The sequence below is a fragment of the Bicyclus anynana genome, chromosome 13, assembly GCF_947172395.1.
Source record: "Bicyclus anynana chromosome 13, ilBicAnyn1.1, whole genome shotgun sequence".
In the NCBI taxonomy this organism is placed as follows: domain Eukaryota; kingdom Metazoa; phylum Arthropoda; class Insecta; order Lepidoptera; family Nymphalidae; genus Bicyclus; species Bicyclus anynana.
In genome coordinates, this window is record NC_069095.1 from 6292332 (window position 1) to 6307461 (window position 15130).

General features: G+C 36.2%; 2 protein-coding genes across 2 annotated transcripts in view; one reads left to right on the forward strand and one right to left on the reverse strand.

The window, feature by feature from the left end:
• LOC112045785 (DNA mismatch repair protein Msh2) overlaps positions 1-15130 on the forward strand; it is a 37042-nt gene that overhangs the window by 2319 nt on the left and 19593 nt on the right. The window contains exons 2-3 of the mRNA XM_024082113.2: positions 825-874; positions 13968-14162. Coding sequence (XP_023937881.2) covers positions 825-874; positions 13968-14162 — 245 coding nt within the window. The remainder of the gene's footprint in view (positions 1-824; positions 875-13967; positions 14163-15130) is intronic.
• LOC112045776 (uncharacterized) lies at positions 788-8817 on the reverse strand. Its single transcript, XM_024082102.2, has 3 exons — positions 8611-8817; positions 3982-6903; positions 788-2746 (listed from the first exon to the last, which is right to left on the reverse strand). Exons 2-3 carry the CDS (start codon positions 6869-6871, stop codon positions 969-971), a joined length of 4668 nt encoding a protein of 1555 aa, XP_023937870.2. The 5' UTR covers positions 6872-6903; positions 8611-8817; the 3' UTR covers positions 788-968.

The following is a 15130-nucleotide window of genomic DNA, read 5'->3' on the forward strand; positions in this document are numbered from 1 at the left end:
AGTATGTTAATTACTTAAATAGTTTCGGAGATAATACAAAATTTCTAAAAGACGCAGAAATTCCGCTATATGGCGCCCGGCGCTTTCATTTATGTAGTTCCCGTTCCCGTGTGAATATGGGAAGCAAATATAGCCCATAACACTCGCAAATAACGTAGCTTTCTATTGGTAAAACAATTTTCCAAATCGGTCCAGTAGATCCAGAGATAACCTCCTACAACCACACGAACTTTACCTCTTTATATTATTAGCATAGAAGTCTCTATTTCTTTTGGTCATACCACCATGACTCTCGAAGGACTGGACCGATTTTGCTAAGGGTAGGAGTAAGAAGCAGTTACAGGGTAGGGTAGGGTACGGGTAGAGAAGCGTAGGGGTAGGGTAGGTTTAGGGCCGGGTTTAGGGTAGTGGTAGGGTAGGGGTAGAGGTCGGGTAGTGGTAGGGTAGAGGTACGGGTAGGATAGGGAAGTGGTAGGGTAGGGGTAGGGTAGGCGTGAGATAGGGGTAGGAAAAGGATAGGGTACGGGGAGGGTAGGGGTAGGATGGGGGTAGGGGTAGGATGGGAGTAGGGTGTAGGTAAGGTAGGGGTAGGGTAGGGGTAGGTTTGGGGTAGGGTAGGGGTAGGGTAGGGTACGGGTAGGGTAGATTTTGGGTTTGGGTAGGGTAGGGTTGGGGTAGTGGTATTGTAGGGGTAGGGTAGGGTAGGGGTAGTAGTAAAGTTGACATCGAAATTTACGCGGACGAAGTCGCGGGCGTCCGCTAGTATTAAATATTTTTACAGTCATCATACATTTAAATTAAATTTGCATTTTTATTTGTTTCAGATTCAGTACAGCAACAAGCATTTGTTAAATACTTTCATTCTTTACCTGATGTAAGCAAATTCAATTTTTACTCTTATTGATTCCATAAATATTAAACAAAACAATAAATTATAAATTAATCTATGATAATTGTAAACAAGCTAGTTAACTTTGAAACCATGATACTATGGTATCCTTAGCACCTTTCGTTTTTTTCCATATTGATCCCCAAAATCCTTGTTTTTCAGTAGTTCGTTCTACAAGAGTTGAAGGAGCTTCAGTGTTTCTTGAGAGTTCTTTATTTTGTTCTTGATCATTTGTTTGAGGGCTTGTTTTAATTGTTGTTGGTTCTAAATAGGGTTCAGTATTTTTATCAGTATGTTCTTTGAACAATGGCCCAAAATCATCATGTGCAATGAAAGCTGTAGGATTTTTTTCTGGAATGTCTAGTTGTCTACTATCTGTTGGGGCAAAGTTTTCTAATTGTGGATTGTTATTAGTCTGTAATTGCTCTAGATTTTGTTTTTCAAGAGATTCCAATTGTTGACCAATATTTTCTTGTCCAGAGGGCTGTAAATTTTTTTCCATGTTTTGCTGGCTTTGTGTTTTTTGACCCCAATTTTGCTGTTCAAAGTTGTTTAACTGATGAGTTATTTGTTGTTCTTCTAAAGGCTCTGAAGGTTGCTCTATATTTGGCTGTCTAACAGATTCTAAATTCTGTGCATCTTTTTGTGCCACAATAGGCTCATGATGTTGATTCATACTTTGTTGATTAAAAGGCTCCAAATACTGTTCTATATTTTGCTGGTTAAAGTTATGTGGTTCTTGACCCCAATTTTGCTTTTCAAAGTTGTTTAACTGTTGAGTTATTTGTTGTTCTTCTATAGGTTGCTCGACATTTGGTTGTCCAACAGATAATAAATTCTGTGCAACTTTTTGTGGCTCTAAAGGATCTAAATGTTGTTCTATATTTTGTTCTTCATTAGGCTTCAAATATGGACCCATGTTTTGCTGGTCCAAGCTCTGTGTCTGTTTTTGCTGTTCAATATTTTCTAATACCACTGTTGACGTTTCCTGTCGTGGTTCATAACTAGCAGTCATTGGTATACTACCAATCTGTTTTTCAATTACAGGATTATTTAATGAACTCGGTAACTTGAATTTTTGGGTAGGATCTTCTGGTACTGAAATTAAATTTATGTTATCATTCTCAAGACTGTGCTTTGGATCGGCAGTAGAATTTGTTATTGGTTCTATAATTGTGCTAACGTCATTCCGAACATTTTGTGTATTCGCCTCATTTTGTGGATTAATGCCTGTTACACTTAAATTTAAAGGTTTTACTGACATAGCTCTTTGGTTTTTAGTCAAACTTAAAGGTACTATTTCTTCTGGTGTTTCAGAATTGCTTTTTTCAGTTATAGTTGTTTCAATTGAAGAATCTTCCGGACCGATGTCCCCACGTCCAACATCAATAGGATTTTTATTAGATTCAGGTGGAGATTTATCTGTTTTTGTAGTATCTTGAGATTTAGGGTCTGGTGTTTGGACTTGTACTGTTACATACTTCATCGTAGTAGTTTCGCTTTGTATGTTTGTATCATCCTTAGGCAACTTATCTTCGTTATGTGCTGTATTTTCTATTGGTATCACCGGATTGGCTTGTTGAGTATTAAATGGAATATTTGATTCTGTTGCTGTTTCACTTCCATCAAAATTATGATTATGGAAATAACTTCCATGTCCAGGATAACGACAGATCCACCTGTTATTATTTTGTGATATCTGTGAATGATAATATGGTGAGTGTGGAATATCTCCATTGTTTATAAAAGGAACAAATCTGTCATCTGTAGTCCACGGTCCATAAAACTGATGTCCTCCATAGGTGTTTTCCATATCTTGACCAAAATTTGCTACATTCCATGCATGGTGTCCCAAATCTAGTAAAGGATTTTATAATTATAATTAATATTTATAAGGTATTATGTAAATAAAATATATCAAACATGCTTTAGATAATTCAGTTTTTCTACATAGTACTTAATAGGTATATATTTAGTAAGCGGATAAACTAAACTAATATTATATAGAGGCAAGATTTGATTTCTTGATTTCTGTTTATTTTTTGTACTTAAAAAAACTTTTTAAAAAATCTTTTCCTATTACTTGCCCTTTATTTTATCCCCATATTCCCACAGAAACTCAGAAAACATGGGGCATATGTTAGTAAGTACACATAAAAAGACTTCTGTTGTTTCACACAAGCTTTGGTCAATATATAGAATCTAACACTATCGTACAATAATATGGGATTCTATTTGAAACTTAAAGTTATATCTTAATTCTTATTATATATTTCAATTTTTTAAATGGATGTAATTATATAATATGCAACTACTTTAAAGAATTGAAATATACTTTAACATTATAGTAATTTACTTAGATTTCATCAGTATAATTAATGCTTCATATGTGGTCAAGGCTTTGAAGACACACACACTAGGGTTCATTTACATGGAAGGGTAAAGTTAAACAGCTTATAATAAAAACTGTCAGTTGTCTTTTTATTTGATTTGAGTATGTATTTAATTACAAAACAAGTTAATATTAGTTATACTTTCACAACTCAAACATAGCTAGTTTTTATCAAAGATAATATAAGATAATATATGATAAATTCAGCAACTTTCAGGAGTCATGGAAAAATATGACAAATGTTGATTATTTTTTAAATATCATATGTATGCTCATAAAACATCTTATAAACAACTTATTACAAAAAATGGGTAGTGTAATAAGGAAAAATGATTCTATTTTATTAAAAAAATATTCAAAAAGAAGAGGAAATTCTCTAAAAAGAGGTCTAACTTTTATCTGTAAGTCCAATACTCTAGTTTGCCAAGAGGGACGAAAATATTTATGGCCTCAAATGGAGAATCTGTACCAAGAGAAGGCGATATTCCATCCAATTTCTGATTTTTTAAAAATCATTAACAATCTCTTTAAAATTCAATCACCTTATTTGATGATTTTCCGTGACTCCTAAAGTTGCCAAAAAGAGCTAGTGAAGTTAGTATTTTAAGACATTAGACAATATAACAACACATAGTTAGAACACATTAGTAGTATTACATTAGTAATTTTAGTACAGTCATAAATTATGCATTAAACTTACTTTCTTGCTTATTTAGGTAGTTCCACATATTTTGTGTATTTTGATCTAAATTTCCTAGTTTATCCCAGTGAGACTGTGTTTGTTGACCGAAATCCTCAAATCTATGCTGGCTCTGTGATTCTGCCCAGTTATTCCATTGATTTTGGGTTTGATGACCTACATTTTCTAGTTTTCCCCAAGGAGACTGTGACTGTTGTCTTAAATCGTCAAAATTACCCCATTGAGGTTGTGTTTGCTGACTTAAATCCCATTGGTTTTGAGCGTTTTGACCAAATTGTTCCAATTTGCCCCAATGAGATTGGATTTGTTGACCTACATCTTCTACTTTGTCCTGACTTTGTGATTGTTGAGTTTTGTCTTCTTGTTGGCCCCATTCAGACTGTGTTTGTTGAGTAAATCCCCCTAAGTCGGTCCATTGATTTTGGGCCTGTTGACCTAAATCTTCTAGTTTACCCCAATGAGATTGTGATTGTTGAGCGACTTCTTCTAGTTTATCCTGAGTTTGAGGTTGTTGATTTAAATTCTCCAACTTATTCCATTCGTTTTGTGATTGTTGACTTAAGTCTTCCGATTGGCCCCACTGATTCTGAGTTTGTTGACCTAAATTTTCTAACTTGTCCCACTGATTCTGTGTTTGCTGACCTAAGTCTTCTAGTTTATCTTGAGATTGAGGTTGCTGGCTTAAGTCTTCTAAATGTCCCCATTGGTTTTGAGCTTGCTGTCCTAAATTTTGTAATGCATCTTGAGACTGAGTTTGTTGACTTAAATCTTCTAATTGGCCCCATTGATTTTGAATTTGTTGCCCTAACTCTGCTATTTTATCCTGTGATTGTGTATGCTGGCTTAAATCCTCTAATTTATTCCATTGGTCTTGTGTTTGTTGACTTAAACCTTCTAAATTGCTACCTTGATTTAGAGTTTGTTGACCTAAATTTTCTAACTTGTCCCATTGATTCTGTGTTTGTTGACTTAAATCTTCTAGATTATCTTGAGACCGGGGTTTCTTAATTCTTAAGTCTTCTAACTGTCCCCATTGGTTTTGAGTTTCTTGGCCTAAATTTTCTAATCTATCTTGAGACTGGGGTTGTTGACTTAAGTCTTCTGATTGGCCCCATTGATTTTGAGTTTGTTGACCTAAATCTTCTAACTTGTCCCATTGATTCTGTGTTTGTTGACCTAAGTCTTCCAGATTGCCCAACTGGCTTTGCGTTTGTTGATTAAAACTTTCTAAATCGTCCCATTTATTTTGTGTTTCTTGTCCAGCATCTGCTAAGTTTTGCCATCTACTGTCAGTTTGCTGACCCAGATCCTCCTGTCCATCATTTAAATTTTCACTTTGTTGATATTCATTTGTGTTTAATGATCGTCTTAGGCGACTGTTTTGTTCGGTAACATCGCTTACTGGCTTTATTACGTATGGATCACCACGCCTTTCCCATGATTTGTGGTACGAATATGAAGAGTGATAGCTTTTTGGTCTAGAAGCGATGTCTTCAACGAGCTTGTTTGAATTAAGTGTACCATCTGAAATATGAGATCCATACAAATTGGCACCATACGCTTTGTGGCTGTACGCATCTGATGCACTGGCCCCAGAATTATATAATTGACTAGATAATTGACTCTTTGTGTTGGCACTATACCCACTTGAATAAGCGCTATTGGCCCTGCTCGATTGACTACTAGCAGATGCTAGTTCGCTTTCTTGCTCATTGTTGGCTGTTTGAAGAGATTGTGCATCCTCGTATAGTTCACTGTTACTTGCAAATGGACTTTCCGTTGGAACTATTGCAACTGCAGGTACAGAGTCTTGTTTTTGCCATTCTTTACGGTAACTGTAAGAAGATTCGTAATGTTTTGCATTATTTGAGGGTTTGTAATTTATTCGCTGTCCATTTGTGCTTAGAATTTCTGAATCAGTGTTTACTGCATTCTGTCCATGAACAGCAGACGCGTCATAAACTTGAGCCGCTACTGGTATTGCCACTCTACTGCCAGGTGTTATATACACTCTGACTGGTGTAGCGTGTAGCAAATGAGTACTGGTTTTATAATCGTAACCACTGCCACTGTTACTGTTTTCGGAGTCAGATCGCGCTGAGCTACTACTTTGAACATATTTAAAGTTGCTTCCACTATGACTGTCACGCTCATAGTTGCTGGCATCATAAGTATTGTCTACACCATGTTGCGCGCCAGACTGCAAATATTGTGACGCGAGACCTGACGTTTGGTATGCAGAGTTAAGTCCAGTGAGTGCTCCTGACGTTTGGTATCCCGAACTGAGTCCAGAAGCCTGCGACCCTGACGTTTGGTATCCCGAGCTAAGCCCAGAAGCCTGTGATCTTGACGTGTGATATCCCGAACTAAGTCCAGAAGTGTGCGATCCCGACGTTTGGAATCCAGAACTGAGTCCAGAACTATGCGATTGACTGTTGCTGTATCTTGCATTGTTAGCTGCTGAGTATAGGGCATCGAAGTCTGTATGACCTGAATGGCCTAAATTGTTGAAGTGCGTCAAATCTACATAACTCGTGCCTTCTCCGAAGTTCCTTCCTCTGAGGTTGCTTAAATCGTAGTTGCCTGATCCGTAAAGACCTCTTGAGTTCGCAGCGGTGTAGACACTTCCTGTTCTCGTATTTGCGCCTTCTCCTAGTTCCCCGTCAACGTTTCGGACGAGTGTGCTCATTTGATGCTGCGCTAACGAGTCCATGTTGTGGGCCCTTTCGTAGTTACCCCCCATGTTACCCCTCTGTGCTCCGTAGTACCCTGATTTGGTTCCATCGTCCGACGAACTTCTTGAGAATTGGAAGTCCTCTTTCTCTTTGTACATTTCGGGCTTGGAAGCCACTAGCGCCCAAAATGAGGCTATTATAATGAGGAGCCTCATTTTGATAGTGCAAACGTAGAGGTGTGGGCTATCTGGAACATGAAAATGAAATTTTGAAACATACTTGAATATATGTAATATCAAATATTATATTATTATAATACTAGCGTTGCTCGCGACTTCGTCTTCGTGAAAACTAGTTTTTCTCGAATCCTGCGGGTATTTTTTTTTTTGGAATAGAAAGTAGCCTATATATTGCCTCGGAAAACGTAGAGATAGACGTAACGAATAGAGACGTGAACGCAGAACAGAGAGATATTTATACAAAAAAAAAAAAAAGCGTGTAAATAATTATAAACACTTAAAAACACAGTTATTTTAAAATTCCAGACAGACACTTCAATTTTATTTATATGTACTTATCCCCGCATATCCATAAACATGGATTCAGATTTTAACCTAATTTTTATTCTAAGTAAAGTGGACCTAATCAGTACTGTTTAAAGTTCACTTTACTTTAAAGATAATGGGGATGATGACTAGGTTTGAATATATTGATTTTTATGATACATTCGGGTAAATAGGGTCAATGTTAACTAATTTATACATGAAAAGCAAAGATTGTCTGGATATTTGCAAAATAAATGACATTATAAAATTTCAAAAACTACTAAATTTTTTTTATCGTAATTAGATGAAAATTCATACAGTTTTAGCTTCCTTACATTAAATGTGACATTTTTTAATATGTGAACTATAAAGATAAACGCACAAATAACAAAGATATTGGTAATTTTGTTTGAACGCGCATACAAGATGAACTTGCGGGCGTCCGCTAGTTTATAAATAACATGGCTAATTGGCTAATAATAATATTTAAAAAAAATCTCCCTAGAACATACATAGGTGTTACCTAAATAAGCCTAAAAAGTAAGCACTATCTACTCGTACCTATACCAGTATAATAAAGCTTTAAATATGTTTATCTGTGTAAGACTCTCATAACATTAATTGAGTAATTAATAACTCGAAAAAAAATGCTTTTGTCCTTCTTTGAACGCAATTTACAAAGTAAGGAAGAGATAAAAATATATAAAAAATATACTTTATTCTTAGAATTTATACTTTAAAAATGTAAAAATAAAAAAAAATCATGAAAAAATTGAACCGACTTCAAAATCAGAAAATAAACTAAAAAGCGAAAAATAACATCGTACGTGCTACCTTCTGATTATTTTGAAGGCGGTGCCAATACAGTGATGCATTAACCGAAACCTAAAAGGCCTAAAAGTCACCACGGTCCAAACTCCATTATTGGCTACCGTACTTACAATGGTAGGAGCATGAGCTGACAAACTTTTAGCTTTTATAAAATGACGAATATCTAGGGTAACGGGCTCTCAGTCTATTATGGACACAAACGAAGATTGCCAATGGCATTAAGTTACCTTAATCCGGCACTGAGTATACCGAAGTTAATGTTAATAGAACATTGAAAAAAAAAATTTAACTTCTAAGATTTGACCTAAACTAACAAGGCAAGTTGAAAACTAAAAGCATATAGACACACGTTTAGAATAATAAATAAAATAAAATAAAATAAACGACATAATTTAAAATACGCAATTAAAACTAGCGAACACCTTCAACTCCGGACGCATGTAATTCTGTTTATCACAAATCCCGCGGGAACCATGGAATTTCCGGGTTTAAATTTATCCTATATCCTCTTCCAAGGTCCGATTTATCTATACCAAAATTAAAAAGTAACACAAATAATATTAATTAAATAAACTTACATTAAAAAACTGTTTCGATCCACACTACAGTGAAAACTTTAGCGCACTGACATTGCACGGGTTGTGGGCGACCATTTATTTAGCTTTAGTTCAGTATCGTTGTGATAACCCGCTGGCCCGATGATCGATCCTATATTCTCAGAAGTGCGAACAAAATGCGACAATTAACAGAATTTTGAACAAATAAGTAGTACTTGAGTATTATACTATACTTATAACTAGCGGACGTCCGCGACTTCGTCCGCATGAAACTATGAAAACTTTCAACTACCCCTACCCTACCCCTACAATATTGGTTTGTAGTACATGCTATGTATCAGAGATGTATGTGAAAAAAAGATTTTCCCGATTTTCTGTTGAATTTTTCCTGAATTTTCTTTGCTATAAACCTCATGGAGCCCGAGACCTTTCCAACGAATGCAAAACCGTGGAAATCGGTTCATGCGTTCTGGAGTTATAACGTCAGGAAGGAAAACCCGACTTATTTTTATATAGTAGAAGAAGAAGAAGATAAGTAGAGAGGTCAATTTTGTACATGAAATATATTATCAAAATAACTATCAGGGGGTGATTAGGGGTCGATACTGATGCCAAAAATGCAATCAGTAAAATTTTTGTCTGTCTGTCTGTCTGTTTGTCTGTCTGTCTGTCTGTCTGTATGTTCTTTATAGAAACAAAAACTACACGACGGATTTTAACGAAACTTGGTACAATTATTCTTCATACTCCTGGGCAGGTTATAGTATACTTTTAATCACGCTACGATCAATAGAAGCAGAGCAGTGAAGGGAAATGTTGGGAAAACGGGAGATGTTACTCAATTTGTTAAGCTTCCGCCGCGTGGTATGTTCGTTATAGACACAAAAACTACTCGACGGATTTAACAAAACTTGGTACAATTATGCTTCATACTCCTGGACAGGTTATAGTATACTTTTTATCACGGTACAATTAATAGGAGCAGAGCAGTGAAGGGAAATGTTGAGAAAACGGGAGAAGTTACTCCATTTTTTAAGCTTCCGTCGCCGTCGCGTGGTAGGGTAGAGGTAGAGTAAGGGTAGGGTAGGGGTAGGATAGGGGTAGGGTAGGGGGTAGGGGTAGTAGTAGGGTTTCACGCGGACGGAGTCGCGGGCGTCCGCTAGTAATTAATCTGACTGCGTGTTTATTAGCGTCTTATGATCGAACTCTCAATTGACGCGGTGCAATGATATTGTATGAATGATGCACTCTAGACTGTTATAACTCGTAGATATTTTTTGACGTGACAACGTCTTTTAATTCGATGGAGCCGGCTGCGCACTCAAAAAAAGATGACGACATGCGTCGTTCCCTCGCTCTAGGGTTGCCAACTTTTTTCCATTCGCCAGTATTTTCTTATGACATTGTCACATTCAACTATCGTCAGTAAACCGACTTTACAGACAACCGTTTTTTTGTTAAAGATATATAACCCCTTTCTGTGTAACTAAGCGAAAATATATTTATTTTTTTCACGAAAATGCCAATTTTTTTTTATCATCATCATATCAGCCGATGGACGTCCACTGCAAGCATGGGCGGAGCCAGGATTGAATCTAGGGGGTAGGGAGCTATACTTAAATTGAGTATCTGAAATTACTTATTGATACTCTACGACTAAACCAGTTTTACCGCTAAAACCGAAACCGAATGCTTAAGCCACAATTTCGGTTCCGGCCAGTTTTCTGCCGAACGAACCCGTTATTACTTTTTTAATTTTGAACCGAAACTGAAACCGTCGGCGTCAGTGGGATACTATATTGACCACAGAACAAACAACGCTAAAAGCTAACGCTATTGACAATCTCGATTCACAATATAGATGAACGTCCCAAGCAGACGAAGCACTAAGATTGAAAAATAAGAAACAATGCGCATCGTATATTCATTGCCGCTTCGGCACCAATATACGGTACCTACCTACTGAGCTTCTGAGAAATTTCCAGTAACAATTCTCACACCAGAGTTGCGAAGGGTATTGCTATTGATGCATAAGTTTTGTACAAAATTCCGTCTTATGTTCGGGTCAAACCGTCTGACACATCGTAGGTAGGTATATGGATTAAAATATTATGTCAGAGTCATCGTGGTCAAGGCCAGTTGAGATGTTAAGTGTTGACTGTTGACACTCGTTATTCATGAGTCAAGTTATGATTTCATATTTTTCGAAAAATTTAGGTATTAGGTATAACTATGAAGTCATAAATTTCGAGTCAAAGTCAAAATTCATTTATTTCAAATTGGCTTAGTTTACAGGCTCTTTCGAAACGTCAGGTAATAATATTAAACTTAAGATAATGGTGATAATAATTATTCGAAAACTTAAAATTGTGGAGTGGAGATAGAACTTATCATCATCATCATTATCAACCCATATTCGGCTTACTGCTGAGCGCGAGTCTCCTCTCAGAATGAGAGGGATTCGGCCAATAGTCCACCACGCTCGCCCAATGTGGATTAACAAATTTCACATACGTAAAGAATTAAGAAAGTTCTCAAGTATGCAGGTTTCCTCACTATTTTTTTCCTTCACCGTTTGAGACACATGATATTTAATTTCTGCATACAACTGAAAAGTTGAAGGTGCATGCCCTGGACCGGATTCGAACCTACGTCCTCCGGAATCGGAGGCAAATGTCATTTCCACTGGGCTATCACAGCTCATGGAGATAGACCTACTCGGTATTAACTCGACTTCTTTTTATTCTGCAAAAATGCCTTCGTTCCTGCGAATTTTAATTCGGTTTTCAACAATAGATAGTTATTCAAAAAGAAACGTAGTTGTAAACCACGTGTAGTATAAATAAAAATGTCTTGCTTCAGCGTCCGCTAGGTTATATTTCAAATCATAATTTTTAATTTAAAATAACACGTTTGTTTTATTGTACATCAATCGCATTAAGGCAATAAATTCAACATACTTCACTGCGCAAACAAATATAATAATATTATGTAACGATAAGTAAACATAATAATTTATATATCACATAAATTCCATTAAATTTATATAAAACTCGCTATACACGATCCATTTTACTCGACCTCTCTGAGATTGAAAACGATACGCATATAATGATTATTCGCGGTAATAAGTAAGTTACTTTAGGCATGGCTGAGCACTTTTGCAAAGTTGATGTGTCTGCTTGTCAAAAAAAAAATACACTTACTTGAGTATTAATTACCTTTGCGATAGCCTTTTTATATTAAAAGCCATCAAGTAAGGCGCCTGTTAACAAAATATATTGGAAGATTAATCTCGAATAGATACTTTTTTCAATATCTTCATATTATGTACAGAAGTTCAAGCCTCAATAGCTCAACGGTAAGAGCGGTTGGACTCGTCACCGAAGGGTGGTGGTTCAATCCTCACCCTTTGGTCTATTGTCGTACCCACTCCTAGCACAGTCTTTCCCGACTAGTTGGAGAGGAATGGGAATATTGATCATTATATAAAAAATATGGCAAATATTCTTTTTTTAAAAAAAAGAAAGAAGAAATGGATTTGTCACAGTTGTTTAATTTGCTGTTACCCTTTCAATATGTGCTACTGCTACCTACAGATGTTCTACACTAGATGTTCGATCGTGTAAAACACCCATTAATTATGATTTATCCTGTTATTCGACACACTCAGACCACTACCTAATCTTATTCCTAATTATTAATTATTATTAAGCTAATAATAATAATAATTTGTTTTTATTATTGTTATTTTTTTTCCTCGCATACCTAATTGTGGTGTACCAGAAGGGAATAAAAATAGCATATTGTGCTCTATGGCGAAAAAGATTTTTTTTTAATTACCAACGAGTTTACGAAAACGAAAAATTTTTAAATACATATTCAAGAATATCGCCAAAATTGTACTTAATAATAAAAAAATACAACCGACTTCAAAACCTAAAAACGTACCCACTAAACTAAAAAGCGAAAAATAACATCATAATATGTTCTACCTGCTGATCAGTATGAAGGCGGTGCTAAGCCGGTGATGTATTAATTCAAGCCATGTGTGAGGTGAGCCATGTTATGTGGTCCTGTCAGAAATGGCTTAAATTAAGACAACACCGGCTAAGCACCGCCTTCATACTGATCAGCAGGTAGAACATATTATGATGTTATTTTTCGCTTTTTAGTTTAGTGGGTACGTTTTTAGGTTTTGAAGTCGGTTGTATTTTTTTTATTAAAATTTTTATTATTTTTCCATTTTTAGTGTAAAAGTCTCAAACGAATACATCAGACCGCTAATGACAGTCACAACCCTTCTTGGTACAAAATTCTCAGCAATACAAATTAATCAAGCCCAAGCACAAGGTAGCTACCGTAAAACGTTAAGGAGTTCCCTTAATTGACCTTGGTCTTCATCATCAGACCCCTAATAACAGACACAACTCATCTAGGTAGAAAGTTCTCAGCAATACGAATTAATCAAGGCCAAACACAAGGTAGTTACTGTAAACTGTTAAGGAGTTCGCTTAATTGTCCTTGGTCTTCATTACCAACCCCCTAAATGACAGTCACAACCTATCTATGTGGAAAGTCCTCATTAATACAAATTAATCAAGCCCAAACACAAGGTAACTGCTGTAAATCGCCGAGGAGTTCCCTCGTCTGTTTTATGGCTCCATCATCAGATCGATTTTAAACCTTCATGAAATTGTAGTGCTTAAAAGTACTAAATGGAAAATTATACGAACATACTAGACAACCATATAATTTTCGAAAGTTCCCCTCAATTTCTACAGGATTCCATCATCAGATCTTGACATGATGGCAATGGGACCAAATGGGGACTATACCGTTTCAAACAAAAAAAGAATTTTTGAAATCGGTCCAGGCGTCTCTGAGTAATCGGTGTACATACATAAAAAAAAAAAAAAAAAAAAAAATACCGACCGAATTGAGAACCTCCTCCTTTTTGAAGTCGGTTAAAAATATAAATTAATGTAAGATTTTTCTATGCTTGGTTTCTTGGAGTTGCTGCAGAATACACAATGACCGATTAATTTATTAATGAAGTTTTTAAATCTAAGTAAGGTTTCTTATTTATTTAATTTTAAAAATCACTTAATAAACTTTTGCACTTTTTGCGAACGGAACTTGGTTTCTCCAAAAAATCACCACATCATCATCAGCCGATAGACGTCCACTGCCGAACATAGGCATCTTGCATGGAGTTCCAAGCACAACAGTCTCGAGCTGCTAGCACCCAGCGGCTCCCTGAACCCGCTTCATATCCTCGGTCCACCTAGTGAGGGGTCGACCAACACTGCGCTATCCGGTGCGGGGTCGCCATTGCAGCACCTATATCTGATTGACAAAAAAAATCTCATTTACAGAAACCGCCTACAACCGTCCGTATTTTCGATCGCAACGACTACTACAGCGTCCATGGAGTCGACGCAACTACTTCCGCAAGGGAGGTGTTCTCATCCATATCCAATATCAAGAGAATGGGGATTGAACCCAACAGGCTCGACTACCTCGTACTTTCGAAAGGAAACTTCGAAATACTAATAAGAAAACTGCTATTGGTAAGGCGATTAACTTATCCCACTTTATTTACTATTTTATAAATTTATTTCACCCTCCCTCGATAAATAGGATATTTAACATTGAAAGATTTTTTCAAATCGGACCAGTAGTTCCTGAGATTAGCGTGTTCAACCAAACAAACAAACAATTCTTCAGCTTTATAATACCTATACTAATATATAAAGCTGAAGAGTTTGTTTGTTTGTATGTTTGTTTGATTGAACGCGCTAATCTCAGGAACTACTGGTCCGATTTGAAAAATTCTTTCATTGTTAGATAGATAGCCCATTTGTCGAGGAAGGCTATAGGCTATATATTATCCCCGTATTCCTACGGGAACGAGAACCACGCGGGTGAAACCGCGCGGCGTCAGCTAGTTAGTATAAATACTCGTAAGTATATGGGAAATCTAGTTAATGAAAATAAGTTCACAATTACAAACATACGTACTGTATGTATATAAACATGTATATATATCTACAGTACGTACAGTACATACATACTAATTATATATTATATAAATCCATTCACTGGAAAGCATCCCATGTTCATCACCCAAATGTGATCTTGGATGAATCTGGATGAATCATTGGATGACAGGATCACTGGCCGCTGGACCAATCGGTCAATTACTGAACATAATTGATAGCAGTCAATTACAATAATTCTGTTTACATTTGGAAATACCATGCTATTTACGCGAGAATCGAGATGCCATGTTTATTTTTCAGAATCTGGTAAATTCCAACCCATTCAGAATTGTTTATTTACATGTTTTATTGTTTATTTATATATTTAGAATAGTCTTCTTACGACTTTTCATTTCATTTGATACCCATATTGTTAGAATATGGTAAAAAAATTTACCCACCCACTTTTTTCATTTAAGGGCGCCATTTTGAAAATTTATATAGCGTATGTCACTACCACAGTTCTGACGAACTCGATGACACCTCATATTATGTCA